An 18,435-nucleotide genomic window follows, 5' to 3' on the forward strand; every position below is an offset into this window, starting at 1 on the left:
ACATGAGGACTGGTTAGAGTTTGAAAGTGGATCCTGTCCAGGAAATTCAAAAAGACCTCGGGATAAGACAGGACTTCAAGTACTCATATGGAGTACTTTGTACATGATCAGATCATGCGAATCATGGCAATTGTGGAGACATTTCAGAGCTTGATTTATAATACGATTTGGTGGAAGGTTTTGGAATTTAAGTAAAATTCATATAACTTCATCCCAACATAGACAGACTATACCGAAATATAGACACATAACGATTCACGTTTACCTCTAAAATCTCATTCAATGGCTTCTCTCACGTCACCACTTCGCGTTGGCAATCTTGAACTCAAACATCGAGTCGTCTTAGCTCCGTTGACACGAAATCGTGCCGACGACCAACATGTGCCCCTTGACCTTATGCGCGAGTATTATGCACAACGAGCATCCGTCCCGGGTACCCTGTTGATCTCCGAAGGCACGTTCATTTCGGCCCGGGCAGGTGGTATCGCAAATGTTCCGGGGATTTGGAACGACGCACAAATCAAACAATGGAAGACCATCACCGACGCAGTCCATGGGCGCGGCAGTTACATTTTCTGTCAATTATGGGCACTTGGCCGCGCTGCAAACCCGGACATTCTCAGCAAGACCAACAACCATGTTATCTCCAGCGGTAACATCCCTATCACAGAATCAAGCCCTGTTCCAAAACCCCTTGATGAAGAAGAGATATTTGATTGGATCCACGACTATGCCCGCGCCGCGAAGAACGCGATCGCTGCTGGGTTTGATGGTGTCGAGATCCACGGAGCAAATGGTTACCTTGCCGATCAGTTTTTGCAGGACACCGCCAACAACCGGACCGACCGCTGGGGCGGGAGCGTGGAGAATCGATCTCGGTTTGGCCTGGAAGTGGCTAAGGCTGTGTCTGAAGCGGTTGGTGTTGAAAAGACCGGATACCGTGTTAGCCCCTGGAGCACATTCCAAGGCATGCGCATGGAGAATTTCCAAGAGCAATTCACCAATCTCATTCAGGGTCTTGGTAAATTGAAGTTGGCGTACCTACACTTCGTCGAGCCACGCATCTCCGGCGGCCAAACAGTGGATGATCCAGTGGAGCAGGACGACCAGTTCATGTTTGACGCATTTGGGAATTCAGGTGCGATCATCCTGGCGGGCGGCTTCACAGCAGAGTCGGCGACTGAAAAGCTTCGACTTCATCCCAACCGAAAGATTGCTTTCGCTTTTGGACGTTATTTCCTGGCAAATCCGGATTTGCCCTTCCGGATTGCTAACGAAATCCCGTTCAATGAGTACAACAGAGCGACCTTTTACACGCCGAAGTCACCCGTCGGCTATGTGGACTACCCCTTCAGTCCGCAGTTCGTTACTAAGGCATAGCCATTACGTTCACAGTATTTAATGTAAACCGATAAGCTGGCCTTGAATTTCGTGTTTTCCTTCTTTTCTTTCTCCTTTTTATAGTTGTAATATCAAATAATCCTTCAAACTCAACTATACACTTATTTTTATCGCCTCTCATTTCTCCAGACGGTACAAATAATTCCGGTGGATTGTTCAGACTATTTATATTCTTGAACTTCTCCGGTAGCAGTATAGTCCGTACTTGTGCCAAATTGCTCTTGCTTCTTTAGATCGTCTAACATTTGCTGGCATTCATCACGAACAATCGCCACAGCATCCGATCCGAGCACAATACGCAAAGGCAGTTCTTGCTGACTGGCGAAATGTCCTCTGCGATACACGAGATCCATGATTCGCTCAACCGCCTGTGTCGGGTCTCCAGGTTGTCTGCCATTTGTTTGCTCCAATCTACTTTGGAAAGCATCGACAGCGGCATCATAGTCCCGGATTGAATTGACCCCTCGTCCTGACTGTCTCCGTTGGGCGGAAAGGATATCGGTTCTGAATTGACCTAGGACTGCCAGGTGCAAATTCACTCCAAGTGGGGCTACCTCTTTGTGTAGACTCTCAACAAATCCTATATCGGCCATTAGTCCTAGATGTCACTCGCGCTATGCCATCCCAGGGAGGATGGAAGATTTACAAAGCGCATACCTTCAAGTGCAAATTTGGAAGCACTGTAAGGTCCACCAATGGCAACACCTTTCCAAGCAGCTATGCTACTCATGAATATTATGGTTCCCGATTGACGCGATCGCATGTGCGGTAACACGGCACGTGTCAAATTGAGAGGACCAAAAACATTGGTGTTGAATTGATCAAGGACTTGGGATTGGCTATTAATAAAACATAAAAGGGAAAGTCAGCTTTAAGTCCCCGGAATCACAATGCCACGCTAAAGGGAATAAAGGAACATCGCACCTTAGTTCTTCCAACACACCGGAAAGAACATATCCTGCATTATTCACGAGGACATCGATCTGACCAAACATGGCGATAGCCTTCGAGACCTTGTCATTCAAAACATGTTGAGAGTCTGTGATATCAAGCTCCAACAGTTCGACATCGTCACAGTGAGCGAAATTAGACAGGGTACTAATATCCCGCGCAGTGGCAATTACGCGATCACCCCACGCCAATATAGCAGGAACAAATGTCTTGCCGAAGCCTGAACTGCAACCAGTGATAAGCCAAACGCGGGGGGATCTTTGTGACTTGGACTCAACCATCATTGTTGTTGGGAGAAAACTTTGCACTAAGAACGGGAGAGAGGGAAATGAAATAATATACCTCCGCAATCGCTTGCCACATTAATGGACATCCCGATCACTTGTATTTATTTACACCCTAACTTCAAATCCCCGCAAATAAAGATTATTTTAAGTAATTGATGCTGCTCGAAATAAGAAATTACCCTTCCAGTGGATTTTCCCGAGGTACTTCATCGCATTTTCTTACCTACTATTGGTGTCGTTAGAAGCTACATAGACTGTTATCACATACATTGTTGAGTTAATTCGTTTGTCCGTCCTATATATATCTCGGCATTCAGCGCTGTGTAGAGGCGGATGATACGGAGTACAGGATACCTAAGTAGGTAAGTTGGTTGCGTCCTTGCAGTATCTCCTCCGTACCGTCATGATCGGTGGGTCCGGGATTTGTCCATTAAAATGCCAATGGACCGAGGCAGTGGATATGGAATCCCATTCCCTTTTATCTTTCTAAATACTAGAACAGCGAAAAATAAAAATGATCAAGCATTATTTTTGATTCAATCTAACCAGTATCATGGCTGCCCCAATGCATCAGATCATCCCAGCAGTTATCCCTGCGTTTGCGTGCCCCGAGGGCACCAAGATGCATATACTGAACCTGGGAACATTGACTGTTGATGAAGGCTGGTACGTGGAACATCGTATTAAATGCAGCAGGAGTTCTAGAAATTTAACATATCTTGTCTCTAACATAGGCTTCTGAATGGCGCCAACGGAGGCTCAGCAAGCAATCCAAACCCCATCCACAAACGAAGAGATCTGATGCTGATTGCTGGACTGATATATCATCCTGAGATGGGTCTTATTCTTTTCGAATGTGGGAGTACGGAAGACATTGACGCGGTTGGTACTTCCTCGCTGACTTCGTCACTCGCTCTATTCTTATTTTCGGACTTCAACTGATTGACGAAACCCCTACAGCAATGGAGTAGTGAGGCCACCGATTTATTCCCTCGTACATGTTACACCCAAAGCCATCATCTACCTGAAGCAATTAAAGCTGCTGGTTACGATATAAAGGATGTCCAGGCAGTCATTATGGGTCATCTGCACCTGGACCATGCGGGTGGACTGGAACATTTCCGAAACACGAGCGTCCCTATATACGTTCATGAAGAAGAATTCAAACATGCCTGCTGGGCAGCTGGAACAAACTCCGATGGTGGTCTTTACCTGTGAGTGCTCATTCCCGGTCAAACCCTTTGCTATATCAATCTAGCATCTGACATCCAAAACTCTGGCATCTATTAGGGCTGAATACTTAAAACTTGATGGTACTTTGAATTGGCAAACATTCAATGAATCCCAATTGGACTTGTGCACGGGATTAACTCTCTATCATTGTCCTGGTCACACCCCAGGGCTATGCATTATGCAGATCAATCTTGCGAAAGATGGTACATTCATCTGGACGACAGATCAATATCATGTTCGGGAGAATTTTGAGGATAATTGGGCACATGGTTGGCTTTTGCGAGACTATCGAAGTTGGGTTGATAGTGGGAAATTCATTCGGCGCTTGCAACGAGTGTTCTCTGCAACACTCATCTTTGGTCATGACTACGCTGTTGCAGAAGAGCTTATCGGTCGTAAGGCTTACCATGAATAGTCAACATGAAGGACATTGTTCAATACGTATCAACTGATTCTAATAAATTTCATATGTCTTGCGTCCTATGTGTGAGAGAGCCTCAGGGCTCAGACTACTACCCAAGTGTCGTAGACGTTTCCAGATATAATTTCCTCACATAGTCATTCAAATCACTAGTTTACTACCGTCTCATCACTATGTTAACAGTGAAACACTTATTTAAATAGTAGAATCCCGTTAAGGACGAAAGATCATGTGTTGCGTAAATAGAGAGAGTTGCGAGAACAACTTTAAAATTCAAACTGCGTTATTTACAATCAGAATTCCCTGATTATACCATCACTGAGTGGTTTTCGTTGACAACCCACTCTTTCCACCAATGGCTTGAGCAGCATCGCCGACCACTAGATTTTCATAGCCGATCATATAGGTCATTGGCAAGGCCATGAACCGACTGCAATCATCGCTTAGCGCGGCCGAATATTCGGCGCTTTGACAAAATCCCAACCAGCCATCCCAGTTTCGTACCCAAAGCTGGGCACATGCGTCGTAATCAAGGACACTTTCACCTATTCCTGTCATCCGTGCCTTCATCTCAGGGGTTTGGTGATGCTGTTGAGTATGTTAACTGGTGCAGTAGAACTTGCCCTAGCTAGTATCTGCTTCGAGCTAAAAATTCTTCCTAGTTTTTAAGCGGAGGATAGATTCATACCTGGACATATCGGAGAATATTGTGCTGGAAGGCCTTGGTAGCAACAGCCAAATCCGCATGGACAGTCTGCCAATGTTTGAAGAAATCCTCGTGTGAAATTCCATCCTTCTTGCGGAAAAATACTGAAACCTTGATCGCTGGTTGGAAATTTGGCTCAGCCTCGTAACTCAGCTCCGAATGAGTGAACTGGTGATCTTCAGGCAGAGGGTCCATGGCGTGTTATGTGACTTGGTGTGTCGTTAGAATTTTGTGAAAGACGAACATACACAACTCTTATATTAAGGCAAAGACGAGTATGCAGAGGTATGCTTATTTGGACCTCGGCTGGTCTGCCAATTTTGGGGTAAAAGATTTAGGTCGAGTCAAGCCCCAACGCAGATGGGCAGCTACGAATGACTCCGCTGCTATGACTCAGATACTTGTTTGAGACTGAGGGGGTGTTGCCTTGCGTGCGAGTCCATGTCATGCGGATATTGTTTACGTCATCGTACTTTTTCGACCTTTGTAACCCATCACCTTGATTTGGAACGCGTGCAAGTTAGAAAGTTTGCTATGTAACGAAGGCTTAGCGGCACCAGTGTCGGCTTAACTCATGACCTCTATGAAGCGTACGTATGGAATGATGCCTGCTATGCGACAACTTCGTTTTGCACAACTACCGTGAATTTTAGTTACAACTTCTCTCTCTCTTTATTCTATGTGATAGGTTACGGCAGCAATGCAAATTAAAGGAAACGAGATAGACTGGTTCATAACTATGTAGGCAACTAGTTAAGTTACATGTGAGCCGGCACGGATCTGGTTTGATGGTTTTGAGTTGACAGGATGTGTCGGTTCGATTTCTCTTCTACTAGCTAACTGGGCACATTCCAAGGTCCTTCCTCCATTTGATCATTGATCAGCAACACATTTCACCACCAGATCTTTTATCCACTCAATATGTGAGGTTAATCAAAACCGTCTTCGGCTCAGTATAGGCATGTAAAGCATGTACCCCAAGCTCGCGACCAATCCCGCTCTCTTTTGTACCGCCAAATGGACAAGAGAAGTGAATGGTACTGATGCAGTTTACACCAACCACCCCTGAATCAAAGAGCTCACTCAGTCTAAGACCTCGGTTGATATCCTGCGTGAACACTCCCGCCATCAGACCATACTGAGAGGCATTTGAAAGAGCGATCACTTCCTCTTCAGTTTTGAATCGGTTGATAACGACAACTGGTCCAAATATCTCATCTCTAGCGATAGATGAATCCTTCCCAGTGTCGAGGAAAATAGCGGGATCGAGGTAGAATCCCTAGGTGCAATATGTCAAAAACAGGAATTCTGGTTCAGGTATGGGGGTTCAGCAAACCTTGGCGCCCAGGGCCTCCCCTCCCTGTAAGAGCTTTCCATCATTGTTTTGTCTGGCGGTGTTGATAATCCTCAAAATCCTTTCATACTGCGCCTGGTCTACGACTGGCCCAATCTCAGAACTCGGATTCTCGGGATCTCCCATTACCTCTCGCTTTACAGCAAAGGCTTTACGATAAGCCGCCAGGAACTTATCATATATACCGTCCTGAACGTATACTCGAGACGCAGCGAAGCAAATCTGTCCCGAGTTGTTGATCAATCCGTTAACACACCTTTCCAAAATTCTTCATTAGATAATGCATTTCGATAATATGGACCTGGGAGTACTTACCATTGAACTGCATTTTCGAGATTTGCATCATCAAAGACCACTGCTGGACTTTTACCCCCAAGCTCAAGAGTCACTCTCTTCAAGTTGCTCCTCGCAGCAAGGACTTGAACACTTTTGCCTGTTGGCACACTTCCAGTGAAACTCACTTTCGCAATTTTCATATGACTGGCGAGTATCGCACCTGTACTGCCGTCTCCTGTCAAGACCTGGAAAACTCCAGCAGGAAAGCCAGCCTCTATCGCAAGCTTCCCGAGTGCGGCAGCAGCCAATGGGGTCTTTTCACTTGGCTTGAGGATGAAAACATTCCCAGTTGCCAATGCAGGCGCGGCTTTGAGGCCTATAGATGCCAGTGGACCATTCCAGGGGATGATACTGTTCAGTGTTAAACCTATTCCTTGATATTTTCAAAACCGAAAGACTGAAAGGTTCATACCCTGCAACCACCCCGAGGGGTTCATTTCGAACGACTTTGAAGAAGCCGTCAGTCGCTGGAAAGCTCTGACCAGCAAACTTGCCAATCCATCCTGCGTAATCTGATTTACTTGTCAATATAACATTCGCCATAGCACAAATGAATTAAGGACGCACATCTGAAACATCCTATCGCAGTGTCAATCTCTGATTTTCCGAATGGTTTATATGGTGCACCCAAGGTGACTCGGGTGAGTGACGCAAGATATTCCTGATTGCTCTCGATCAGGTCCGCAAATTTCAGCAACACCTTCTGCCGAGTGAAATCATCCATGCGACGCCACTCAGAGCCGGGTGCGAATGCCTGCTGAGCGGCTTCAATGGCTCGATCGACATCGGCCTCTCCAGAGATAGGTATCTGGTCGCTCACAAGACCTCCATCTGCGGGGTTATAGACAGATATTCTGTCGGAGAATTAGACGTCACAACCGATAAGCTGGACACAAAATGAACGTACTTTTTCTCAGTATTCAAGCAATCCACATACTAGTCGCGCTAAAAGTCATCATGTAGTTCAAATAACCGGACTCTTTATGGTATAAAACTTGCCTGATTGTTGATGAACAATTGGGTAAGGTGCGAATCAAGCTGCATGTTTGTAATAGTTCCTAGTACATCGTTTTGCATTTATGTTGGTCCCAACGGTTACATATTATATATCTATAGCTTTCACTGCCATAATCCCCACCCCGGGGCCCCAGGCTTTAATTTTCATTACCATGTATGTGTAAGTAACTATCTAACTAGTCAAGTGTTGGCAACCCCAGGATGTCCTGGTTGTTACGGGGCTGATCTATTACCCAACAAGGCAACTGCCGGGGACTGAGTCATGCAGGGCATGTCATGCAGATTCTACTAATCGAGTACCCACCACTGAGACCACCTCTATGCACCTTAGTGCCAAATTATCTCTCTGGCCGGACACGGTGATAAATTGCCCCGACTAATTACAAACTCAAGAGTTGGATTTGCCACTTGAGCGACCGTTTGGCTGGAATTCCGCCAAGCAACTCCCCCCGCACTAACCCAAGAAGATTTTCAATGACCCTGTTACCTACGGGCAGGTCCACCTTTAGTTGACAAACTTCATCCAATACACATCCAGCCTACAAGCTAGTTGCAGCACGATGTCAGACTCTGAGGCACCGGCCCCTGCACGCGCGACGGGCAAACGTACTGTTACCGGCCTGACCGCGTCGCAAATACAACACAAACGTGATCTTGATCGCAAGGCACAACGCGCCCTACGCCAGCGCACAAAACTTCGAATTCAAGAACTAGAAAGCGATATAGCACGCTTCAGGGCATCATTTTCGCAGCGGGAGCAGACAATGATAGACGAGATTCAACTGTTGCGAGACCAGAATCGAAAACTCAAATGCTCCTTAGAAAATATCCGGAAGTATGCTCTTGGCGAGCTTTCGGGTCTAGGCGAAACGAGCCTGCCACAGGATACATTTGATGAGGAAATAGCCGACAAGGAAATTGAGCAATTAACGACTCATTCTTTACAGCCGGGCAACACTCTAGGGACGCAATCTATCCCTGCCGATCAACCTGTCCAGCCTGACCATGATGTATATTTTTCAGTTAATCAACCGATGGGCCCGAATAATTCCAATCTCACGCACGGCCACGAACCAGATCGGCCCACGCTACCCCCCATATCTGGTGCGTTTGTGGGTCTCGTTGCAGAACACGGTATGTGACAGATCCTCTTGCCGATCGAACGGAGGCTTTAATTACAAGATCGTCCTTTTGACTTACGAGGCAGATTCACATCCCCACCGACCGTCCAAGTCCAACCAACTTACACCGTTTCATACCCCACGGATCACTGACAATCCAGTGTCTCCCTCCGTTAGTCCGGGGTCAGTGGCTTGGGTACTGCCGAAACATACGTGTGCAACATGTCCATTAGATCAAATCCTACTAGACTTCATTGCCTCGCGGCAATCTATGCTAGCCCGAGGTATATCCCCGGCTACCGTCCTGGGTCCTGAACAACTGTGTCCTCGAGACCTTCTAGAGCCGAGGACAGTCGAATCGACGTCGCATGCAATAAGCCGGGTGATGGCAGATGTGCTTACTACATTTCCACACGTGAATCTTCCAGAAAAGCTCGCTTTCATGTACCTCATGCATCTAACAACACGGGTAAGGCACCCAACACTTTACCCCACTCACCCACCCACTCAGCTAAATCCTTGTATACAGTGGCAAGTATCCCCGAACGACGGCAGCTATGCCCGCATGCCCGTGTGGCTCCGGCCAACTGTGACGCAGATAACCGTTCCGCATGCCGCATGGATTGATAACATCCCTTGGTGGGCTCGAATATGCTTTTACTCGCTTGTTTCGATTTCGCTAATACATTAACAGGCCTCGAGTACGAGATATCCTTATCCAAAAGCCCGATCGATACCCATTCGCAGTTTTTTCAGAGTTATACTCCCAGTATGTCAGCATTAATTGGCCATTTGACCCTGAAGACATCGTTGTGGATACGGGTGACGGTCCCTCCTTAAACACTATATTTGAAAAGCACATTCAGCGTTTGAGTAATTGGGTTGCTCCTCGTCAGTTCCGGGAGTATTTTTCGGAATGGACATCCGACGTCTATGTTGATGAGTAGATTAGAAGAGGCAAGCGAATTCATTGATAGCTAGCCCACATTACTTCTTGGGGGAAGCCCAATAATGTACAAGAACATTGCTTATGTATAACCTCTGATGATCATTTTTTAATTGGTAGGAAGATTCCTTTCGATAGGTCCTTCTTAGCACTTTGTCATGCGATGCGAGTCAGATTTACTTGGCGAAGGAAGCGAAACAAAATTTACTGTCAATACATGACTCGAATGATGCAAGACATATTACTACGCCAAGTATGCACTGCTTAATCGATCTAGTTAATTCCGCCTGCTGATACGCATGCGGGGAACGGCCTCACACCCCGTGGGGGAATGGAATGTCGGATATATAAATACTTGGAGGTTGCAATCCGCCCGATTTGCCTACTTGTGCTATTCCTCTTTATCAAACCCCTAAAAGCTTTCCAGGATGTCTGGCACAATGAGAGCCGCGCAGTACAATACTGTATGTTATTGGATCATCATCTAGAGGCTTATCAAGCTATTCCCTTGAGTCCTTATAGAGTACCATGGAACGAACCCCGAAAGCTGATGAAGACGCTGTACAACAGACACTGAACAAGGTTGAGGTCAACGAGATCCCAATTCCTGAGCCCGGAGAGAATGATATTCTGATTAAGAATGCTTGTGCATCGCTATGTCATTCTGATTTGGTATGCCTTTATGGTTTCTCATGTAACGCATACGCTCACTGTATTTTCTAGATGCTTTTCTGGGGACATACGGCGGAGAAGCCCCCAATGGAGAAAGTTACTATCGGACATGAGAATACCGGCACCGTCGCCGCTATCGGAAGAAACGTTACAGGATTCAAGGTCGGAGACCCAGTGGGGTGTCTCGGGTGTAGCTACGCCTGTTGTATGTCTTCATCTATCCATTTTTCGCATCCAGGCCCTATATAATAGGCACGGAATGAAGCTTACGCTTACTTAATAGACAAGTGCGAAGGATGCCGCGTTCATAATTTGCACTGCGTGGAAGGAACTGGCAGACTGCACGGTTTTACAACACATGGACACTTTGCAGAATATTCCCTATCGGACTACAGGAATGCAATGGTTCTCCCGGCGGGAATGGACCTTGCTACTACGGCACCTTTGTTCTGTGCGGGAATAACAGGTTAGCAAATGCACACCTTCCCTTCTTCTTATTTATATAACAACTGACCGAATCACTCAATTCGGTAGCATACCACTCCGTGAAAAAATGCGGACTCCAAGAAGGAGACTGGATCGCTATCATTGGATGCGGAGGATTGGGCCACCTGGGTAAAATCAAACGTACATCCCCTGTGTGAGCTGAAACTAACGAATGTTGCAAAGCGATCCAATATGCGAAGGCATTGAAATTGCGAGTCATCGGAATTGATATTTCCGATTCACAATTGGAGTCAGCGAAATCTCTTGGCGCAGACTTGACCTTCAACTCGGCCTCAACCCCAGACTATGAGAAAGAGATATTGAGTCAGACCAGTGGAGGTGTGCATGCTGCTGTGGTTCTGAGTGCCTCTAATGCTGCGTACCAGGGTGCACCCAGCGTGCTAAGGTGAGAAGCTTCACATTCAAATTGGCATATGACCGTTCCACTACTAACCTCTTCCTCAGGATAAATGGTATTCTCATGGTTGTCGGTATTCCTAAGGAGAACCTGTCAATCAATGCTCTCGACATCCTCCTAGGAAAGTATCGCATTATGGGTGCCAGCAGTGGTACACCACAACAGATGCGAGAGCCCATTGAATTCAGCTATGAGCATGGTATCAAGGCGCATATGACTACCTTCAACGACATTGGGGACATTCAAAAGATTATTGACTTGCTAGAGAACGGTAAGACCGCTGGTCGATTTGGTATAGTCTTCTAGTCTTCGCAACATAGGTATATAGAAAATGGAAAAGAATTCGGTGTAGCAGGAGCTCGCTATTCCCTCGATAGTATCATTTATATTCATGTATTTTGTTAAGACCTTTGGAAAACTTGTCCGGGATCAGATCCATGAGGTCCACGCTGGATTTGATATCCCCGGGCCACCTGGGCAGCAATCCGGATGACTAAAAGCCAAGAAATTCCAGGATCAACGACCTCAGGCCCAGGGATTGAAAATGAGGAATTCCCTCACTTCCTTCCTCCTAAGAGCTCCAGAGCTCAGGTAAATAACCTTGTATATAAAAATGCAGTCGCGACCGGAGTCTTCTGGGGCAGGTGCGCGATTACCCTCACCGGATAAGTCGTCAACCTCCGAGTATCCTTTGCAGGAGATCGGGTCGCAGTACAAGGATGAAGCCCGTCACAGTGATGAACTAAGTTTGGACTTGGAAATAGGCGATGTGCCTCTTCTTCCCTCGGAAGGTCACGGCATGGAGACTCAATCGGGGAAATTCGAATGCGATCCGCCGTTTTCTTGTACACCCACGGGATTCTGTGCATGGCTCCGCGGCCCGACCCCGGCGCATGTCTATCACATTAATCCTTGGTTCCCACGTTTACAGGCTGCGCCGGCGCGTCTGATTGATCAGAAATTTCCGCGCAGAAGTTCAAAAATCGCGCTCCTTTTTGGTGGTTTAATCTTTTGGATTGTCGTGTTCTTCGCGTCCTTAAAAGCTTCTGTCGCGGGCCAAGAGGTTCCGGGGTATGGCCAGCCCGTCAAGCTGTCGTGTCATCACCGCTTATGGTGTGTTTCTATTTTTATCCCTAAGCAGATTTGTGAACCTAACCATATCTTTTTAGGAGAAATGCCACGAATTGCGGACTGAATGGTGATCTCTGTCGCCCATTCGAGGACCAATCCTTCGCGTTCCGTTGCCCATCCGGCTGTGCCGCGGCGATTCTCCTCGAGCCGTATGTTGTTGGCGATCAGGAGCTCAATTACCGACCATTAGTCGTGGGAGGTAAGCCATTCAAGGTGGATGGTCATCACAGCGGCATTTACCGCGGCGATTCGTCAATTTGCGCGTCGGCACTGCATGCAGGTCTAATTGATGACGCGAGGGGCGGATGTGGCATCCTGCACCGCACCGGCGAACAGAAAAACTTCCCTTCTATCATGCAGCACGGCATTGAAAGTATTGAGTTTCTCTCGAGCTTCCCGATGTCATTCCGGCTCGGTAATGAAGCATCATCTCCAAACTCGAACGGGACAAAATCAATCAAGTGCTCGGATGCGCGCTGGTCGCTCTTCGCCTTCACATTGATATGGACTACCATCTTGTCATTAGTCGTGACGTCGGCACCGGCATTTTATTCCATGATATATTTCATTGTCTGGTTCCAAGTCGCCATGGCGTCCGACCCACCCTCCATTGGGGGCTACTATGATCTTGTGTCAATCGCGCTTGGTCGATTCCTGCCTGGTGCATTTGTGGGATTCGTGTTGTATTACTTTTGCGTCCGGCACACGCTTAAAAATTTAGATGCACACTGGGACAAGACTGTCCTGTGGCTAGGCGGCTGCTGGGTTGGCGCCCTGAACACAGACACATTCGATCGCATTCCAATCTCTCGCCTCACGCCCCACGATATCCAGCAGCAACCGGGTGCTCTCACAGCTCTAATCATTGTAGTTGGGTCGTTGATCGCAATCGCCTTTGGTCAAGCACATTGTTTCCGTCGCGAGGGTCGCTTCTTCCCTACGATAAGCATATACGGCGTTCTTGTTGCAGTTGTTCTCATCCTCGTCGCCGTTCCGCACATGAACCTACGCATCCACCACTATATTCTCTCTCTTCTCTTCCTACCTGGAACAACTATGCAAACTCGACCCAGTCTCCTATACTCAGGTATCCTTATTGGTCTTTTTATAAATGGTATTGCCCGCTGGGGCTTCGATTCGATCCTCCAAACTCCAGGCGCTCTCCTTGATGGTGCCAAACTCGGTACCGTTCCACCAAAGATCTATCCTCCTTCCTTGACGGATGCGAACAACCTCGTTTTCTCGTTCCCGGACCTTGAGCCCCATGCCGATGGCCTCAGTGTCCTGGTCAATGACGTCGAGCGCTTCCAAGTCTTCCGACCTAAGGATGGGCAGCCTTTGCCGGATTTCACTTGGTCCCGTACCTATCCCAACGAGTTAGAGTATTTCCGTTTTGGACTTGTTCATACTAATCCTTTGGGCGGTCTTTGGTATGAAGACTTTTCTCCACCTGCCGTTTGGGAAGCTGATGGTAATTTTGTTTTCCCTGATCCTGAGATCTCCGAGGATCCTGAATCCGAATCCGAATCCGAATAGATAACTGTGGTATATTCCACCTGTACATACTGTCATTATTCTGTTGCAATTAGAGATAGATATTTTTGATAGATGTGCGACGCATAGGCTCTAGTGTCTGGGGTGTTTGGTACTAGTTATATTTCCTCTGGGGGTTAGTCCCTGTCCCTCATACAGTAAGTTCTAAAATTCTTTCCTGCTGGCAACCGTGTGGGATGAGTATTTAGGCACCTTTCAGACTGCATCACCACACCACTCTGAGGTTACCCATGTGAAATTCTGTCAGTTGTTGTGGTTAGAATAAACATGGGCCGGATTGCGGTTCATGCCATTAACTCCAACTGTTGATACCAGGGTTCCTTCGAGGCTAAAGTGACCTGAAATAACTTTGAGTGACCTCTACGCGGAACTAAATGGAGTAGGAGTTACATAGATACAGGTGATTGTTGAGGGTGTCAAAAGATGTAAAAGATTTAGTCCAAGATGAAGATAGGGATGTAGGTCTGTACTTTATATGTTCACTTCACATGAGAAAAGGCATCGCACAGTGTGTATAAACGGATGTACGTGCATTTAGCCTAGGGGTTGTCGTTGGTGATATTTGGCGCACCGCTACCTTGGATCCCCGTCCATCCTCAGCTTGAGTGCTGTTTGATCTCAATTTACCGGATCGCCTCCGGGCGATGACTTTTTATTTTTTTTATCGTGGTCTTTTTAAATGATTATCATGCGACTAGCAAACGTAAACCCGCAATTTCGATCTATCGTATTTCACAGGCCACACGTACTTCAGGACGACGGCGACAAGCGATCCTCGCATATCAGATGGGTCATCCTATAGCCTAAAATCCATTGTCGCCATCCTATATGAATACATATATTTTCAAAACTAGACGAAAAGCAACAGTGGAGAAATGTCATCTCTTGAAATAGCCATGACACGATATCTGTACAACACTTTGCTTTCCGCCGTCCTCTATGACCAAAGCTGTGAGCTTTCCTCCCGTCACACAACCTGAATCAAGACCCTTTGTGAATGTGCGGATAGAAAGAGAGGTAGAAGCATCGTGGCCATATACAACAGTCATGGTGTTTGCAAAGGGGATCTTCAGTTGAAGTCTCGAGGCTCAAGTATAGTTTCGCTTGGTATTTATCGAACATCTAAATTGAAAATATATCAGTACGACAACAAGATTAGAGGGGTAGATGAGAAAGCTCAGTCATACTTTAGCCCAATTCATGCCCTTCTTTTTCGGGCTGGGTACATTTGTATCAGAATCAATGGTCCGCATGGTCATCACGCTAGAGGGATCTTGCTTCTCAAGTTCAATGCCCGGTATCAGTCCCGCATGAACGACAACCAACTGGCCCATGCCTGGAATGTGGCCGACATTCAGTATCATTGGACAGTTCTCCAGCCACTGAGCCTGCTCCTCGCTCAAAGACCGTGCGAGTGCACGCTCAGTAAGTTCTCTAGATGAGAAACCAGAGTACCTACCATCATCGGGGGTTGTGAGAGTGTTGGTCTTCACCATCTCTTGTCGGAGAAGCAGAATCCGGTCCTCGTGGTTCCCACGGACACTAGATGCCGAATGCTCCCGAGCTAAGTCCACAACCCCTTTGCTGTCTGGCCCTTTGTTGATCATATCACCGACAAAGACAAGGTGATCGCCGCCTTTTTTGTTGAAGGAGACTTTTTCAAGAAGTTGCACCACTTTTGTATGCTTGTCAATTCCAAGGGTTCCCGTGGTTTAGGGGGTATTTCTTACACTCATCTTTACAACCGTGCACATCTCCCACAAAGATTAGCCGTTTCCGACTCGTTTTCCCTGAATCCACTTTTGATATATCCCCAGGCACCAGGCCTGGGTCCAGTGTACGGATCCGAATCAAGCCGTCAGCGTGAGGGGACGAATGCAATAGCGAGTTTTGGTCTTGTAGTTGAGGAGAAGGTAACATTCGCCAACCGATCCATGCAAATATGAACAACGTGCCGTAGATCAGCATATACCGGAAGCGCGGCGCGAAAGCTACCGAGAGAGCCATTTGGGGCCATCCCGGAGATTTGATGTCATCCGCGGGGGAGCTGGAGGCCTGTTGGGAACCTCCAGGGGCTCTGGACTGCCATGCGTTTCTAGCGGAATCAATTAGGGGGCGAGAATGTTGTGGAAATTGATTTGAGTAGGAGGGATGGTGAGTTATTGTCGGGTGGAAGTCGGTATCTGGGGACTCGGAGTCCTGCGGATGGGAGTCGTGAGATGCCATTCCACCACGCCCTAATTGGGCTTTATATCCTTGAATCAGATTGTACTGTCTAGTTCATATGTGTCATATGTGCTGCATTTATCCGCTAAAAGTCAGCGGTCGTAGGTGAATGTGAAGATTTAGGCGTAGATTTAGGCAGAATTTAAACTCGCGCTCTGACGTATACAGTGAGACCCACTTTGTTGTGTTAGGTCCCGAGCTTGTGATGCTTGATTTTTTTATCTTTCTTATGTTCCAAATTGGACATTTTCTCTTTTGATTTATTTGTACATTTTAACACTATCCCCGGTACTGATCATACTCCTCTGCTTCCCGTCTACGCAGGTTGACGCGCTGGAGCACAGCCTCATCATATACCTCTTCCACCTTCTTGCCACCCTTAAGTACCTCTTTTTCGTGGCGGAGTGCTTCCTCCTTGGTCATGCAAACCAAGTTATTGATATCCATCGGGACAGTCTTTTGTCCCTCTTTCTCAAGGCTCAGATCCATGTTCCATCCATGAGAAGGAGTTTGCCAGGGAATGAGAGCCAGTCTGTTAGACAAGCCACTGATCGGACTCTTTCCACGGTATACTTCTTCAACAACGAATGCAATGTCATCCTTGCTGAGTGGTACACGAAGCCCCACAGTATCTTGACCGGTAACTTGTCTAATCATTCTTTCATGCAAGCCCAGCAAAGTAGCCAAGATGCTATCGTAGAGTTTCTCGCGACCCTTGGCGCCCATGTTATAGTCAAGCGGGTAGCCAGTAATAGTGCAGATAACGTGGTTGGCCACTGTATAACCAAACACTGCAGGCATAGTCCCCAGTACTGGGAGAATGCGGGCTCGGAAGTCAGGCAGAACTCCAAGCTCACCAACTTGACCCTTGGTGAACTCATTCTCGGGGAGAGGAAGTAGGGTAGCCTTGCCCGGGCCTGGTTTCTCTGTCGAAAACACGGCTGCTACGCCAGACGAAACGCCAAGAAGCTTCAGTCTGCGGCGTGTACTGCGGGACAAAGGATCATCAGTGCTAAGCGAGATGTCACCGACCACGACGCGAGTCGGGTCCGACTTGCATCCTGCGCCCATCGACGAAATCACAGGCAAGGAATTCGAGTGGCAGTAGTGCAGCAATTCTACCTTGGACGTAATGTTGTCAATGCAATCAAGCACGAAATCTGGTTGACGGCCCTCCCCATCGTGTGTCAGAGACCATGGGCCGAGGAGGTCCTCAGACGCGGCCTTTCCATAAAGCTCATTCCGGCAATCGAAGATGACCCACGGTGCGATTTGTTCCAATCGCCTCCGGATGCAATGGACCTTCGGTGTACCAACATCAGCCAATGTCGCAAGAGCGTGTCTGTTCAACGATGAGAGTGTGACTTGATCGAAATCGATGAGTCGGATTTTGGACACGCCCGATCGGGCCAGTGAGGCAGCGGCATGCGAGCCGACACCACCACAGCCGACAACAACAACGAATGATGATCGAAGCTTGGCAAGGCCTTCGTCACCGAGGAACACACGGTTGCGGGCGAGTTGTTCAAGAATCAAGTCTACCAAAGCGAGACAGGCTGGGTGAGATAGGTTCCAGGGAAAATATTCATATAAAGGTCACATACCATCATCGTAGTCTCCTTGTTGCGCTCTGCGAGCCAAAGCTGCACTGCGCTCATCTTCCTTGCTCAGCTGTACTCCATTCGAGGCAGCACCAAAATCGGTGAGCTATAGTCCGCGGAATCAGTTTTCTTTTCTTGTCCTGTAGCTTGGTAGGCTGGATGCGCAGCTTCACTGGCGCAGCTCACCATTTCTGCACGATGCAAATCATCTAGGCTTGGAATCGAAGCCTTCAGGTCCTGAACAGCTTCCTTGCGCTTGTATGACTGGTACCCAAAGATAGCACCTGCGACAGCTGCGCCAGATACGACAGCCGCTGTCGCAAGCTGGCCGTGGGACGAACCAGCTTGGCGGTGGAGCCAAGAAGACATACTTGCAATCACACCGTTATCTTCCGTGTCCTGGGAATTTCTCGGTTTGCTGTTATTTTCGTGGGAGGTGCTTCGATCAGGTTCGTTATATCTGGTATCCAGTTCGTCAGAATCGAATCCGTAGTCGAGGTCGGCGTCGTTGGGCTCTTGCCACCATTTGGATGCCGGGGGAGCCATTATGAATGTGGGTTGTACTGACCATGAC

General features: G+C 47.5%; 10 protein-coding genes across 10 annotated transcripts; 5 read left to right on the forward strand and 5 right to left on the reverse strand.

Annotated features, from left to right (window-relative positions):
* Positions 1-282: 282 nt before the first annotated feature.
* Positions 283-1,380, forward strand: N7487_000585 (alkene reductase; the record flags this gene model as incomplete). Its single annotated transcript, XM_056868333.1, has 1 exon — positions 283-1,380. One exon carries the CDS (start codon positions 283-285, stop codon positions 1,378-1,380), a length of 1,098 nt encoding a protein of 365 aa, XP_056733117.1.
* A 182-nt stretch (positions 1,381-1,562) lies between these two features.
* On the reverse strand, positions 1,563-2,636 carry N7487_000586 (SDR family oxidoreductase; the record flags this gene model as incomplete). Its single annotated transcript, XM_056868334.1, has 3 exons — positions 1,563-1,981; positions 2,059-2,240; positions 2,326-2,636. 3 exons carry the CDS (start codon positions 2,634-2,636, stop codon positions 1,563-1,565), a joined length of 912 nt encoding a protein of 303 aa, XP_056733118.1.
* Positions 2,637-3,192: 556 nt separating this feature from the next.
* N7487_000587 (N-acyl homoserine lactonase family protein) lies at positions 3,193-4,287 on the forward strand (the record flags this gene model as incomplete). The annotated part of the gene is made up of 4 exons (XM_056868335.1): positions 3,193-3,305; positions 3,374-3,521; positions 3,600-3,853; positions 3,930-4,287. The coding sequence occupies 4 exons, from the start codon at positions 3,193-3,195 to the stop codon at positions 4,285-4,287; spliced, it is 873 nt and encodes a 290-aa protein (XP_056733119.1).
* Positions 4,288-4,608: 321 nt separating this feature from the next.
* On the reverse strand, positions 4,609-5,205 carry N7487_000588 (EthD domain-containing protein; the record flags this gene model as incomplete). The annotated part of the gene is made up of 2 exons (XM_056868336.1): positions 4,982-5,205; positions 4,609-4,881 (listed from the first exon to the last, which is right to left on the reverse strand). The coding sequence occupies exons 1-2, from the start codon at positions 5,192-5,194 to the stop codon at positions 4,609-4,611; spliced, it is 486 nt and encodes a 161-aa protein (XP_056733120.1). The 5' UTR covers positions 5,195-5,205.
* Positions 5,206-5,915: 710 nt separating this feature from the next.
* Positions 5,916-7,733, reverse strand: N7487_000589 (uncharacterized protein; the record flags this gene model as incomplete). Its single annotated transcript, XM_056868337.1, has 7 exons — positions 5,916-6,278; positions 6,336-6,609; positions 6,669-7,040; positions 7,102-7,201; positions 7,257-7,543; positions 7,597-7,625; positions 7,689-7,733. The coding sequence occupies 7 exons, from the start codon at positions 7,731-7,733 to the stop codon at positions 5,916-5,918; spliced, it is 1,470 nt and encodes a 489-aa protein (XP_056733121.1).
* A 533-nt stretch (positions 7,734-8,266) lies between these two features.
* N7487_000590 (uncharacterized protein) lies at positions 8,267-9,774 on the forward strand (the record flags this gene model as incomplete). The annotated part of the gene is made up of 4 exons (XM_056868338.1): positions 8,267-8,840; positions 9,061-9,296; positions 9,357-9,466; positions 9,522-9,774. 4 exons carry the CDS (start codon positions 8,267-8,269, stop codon positions 9,772-9,774), a joined length of 1,173 nt encoding a protein of 390 aa, XP_056733122.1.
* Positions 9,775-10,301: 527 nt separating this feature from the next.
* N7487_000591 (uncharacterized protein) lies at positions 10,302-11,655 on the forward strand (the record flags this gene model as incomplete). The annotated part of the gene is made up of 4 exons (XM_056868339.1): positions 10,302-10,445; positions 10,497-10,650; positions 11,115-11,337; positions 11,397-11,655. The coding sequence occupies 4 exons, from the start codon at positions 10,302-10,304 to the stop codon at positions 11,653-11,655; spliced, it is 780 nt and encodes a 259-aa protein (XP_056733123.1).
* Positions 11,656-11,962: 307 nt separating this feature from the next.
* Positions 11,963-14,016, forward strand: N7487_000592 (LCCL domain-containing protein; the record flags this gene model as incomplete). The annotated part of the gene is made up of 2 exons (XM_056868340.1): positions 11,963-12,462; positions 12,519-14,016. The coding sequence occupies 2 exons, from the start codon at positions 11,963-11,965 to the stop codon at positions 14,014-14,016; spliced, it is 1,998 nt and encodes a 665-aa protein (XP_056733124.1).
* Positions 14,017-15,215: 1,199 nt separating this feature from the next.
* On the reverse strand, positions 15,216-16,260 carry N7487_000593 (putative serine/threonine-protein phosphatase; the record flags this gene model as incomplete). Its single annotated transcript, XM_056868341.1, has 2 exons — positions 15,216-15,709; positions 15,765-16,260. 2 exons carry the CDS (start codon positions 16,258-16,260, stop codon positions 15,216-15,218), a joined length of 990 nt encoding a protein of 329 aa, XP_056733125.1.
* Positions 16,261-16,539: 279 nt separating this feature from the next.
* Positions 16,540-18,407, reverse strand: N7487_000594 (tRNA threonylcarbamoyladenosine dehydratase; the record flags this gene model as incomplete). The annotated part of the gene is made up of 3 exons (XM_056868342.1): positions 16,540-17,798; positions 17,865-17,967; positions 18,048-18,407. 3 exons carry the CDS (start codon positions 18,405-18,407, stop codon positions 16,540-16,542), a joined length of 1,722 nt encoding a protein of 573 aa, XP_056733126.1.
* Positions 18,408-18,435: the final 28 nt, after the last annotated feature.

This window comes from Penicillium crustosum (assembly GCF_028827405.1).
Source record: "Penicillium crustosum strain IBT 35664 chromosome Unknown utg000001l_segment0_segment0, whole genome shotgun sequence".
Lineage (NCBI taxonomy): Eukaryota > Fungi > Ascomycota > Eurotiomycetes > Eurotiales > Aspergillaceae > Penicillium > Penicillium crustosum.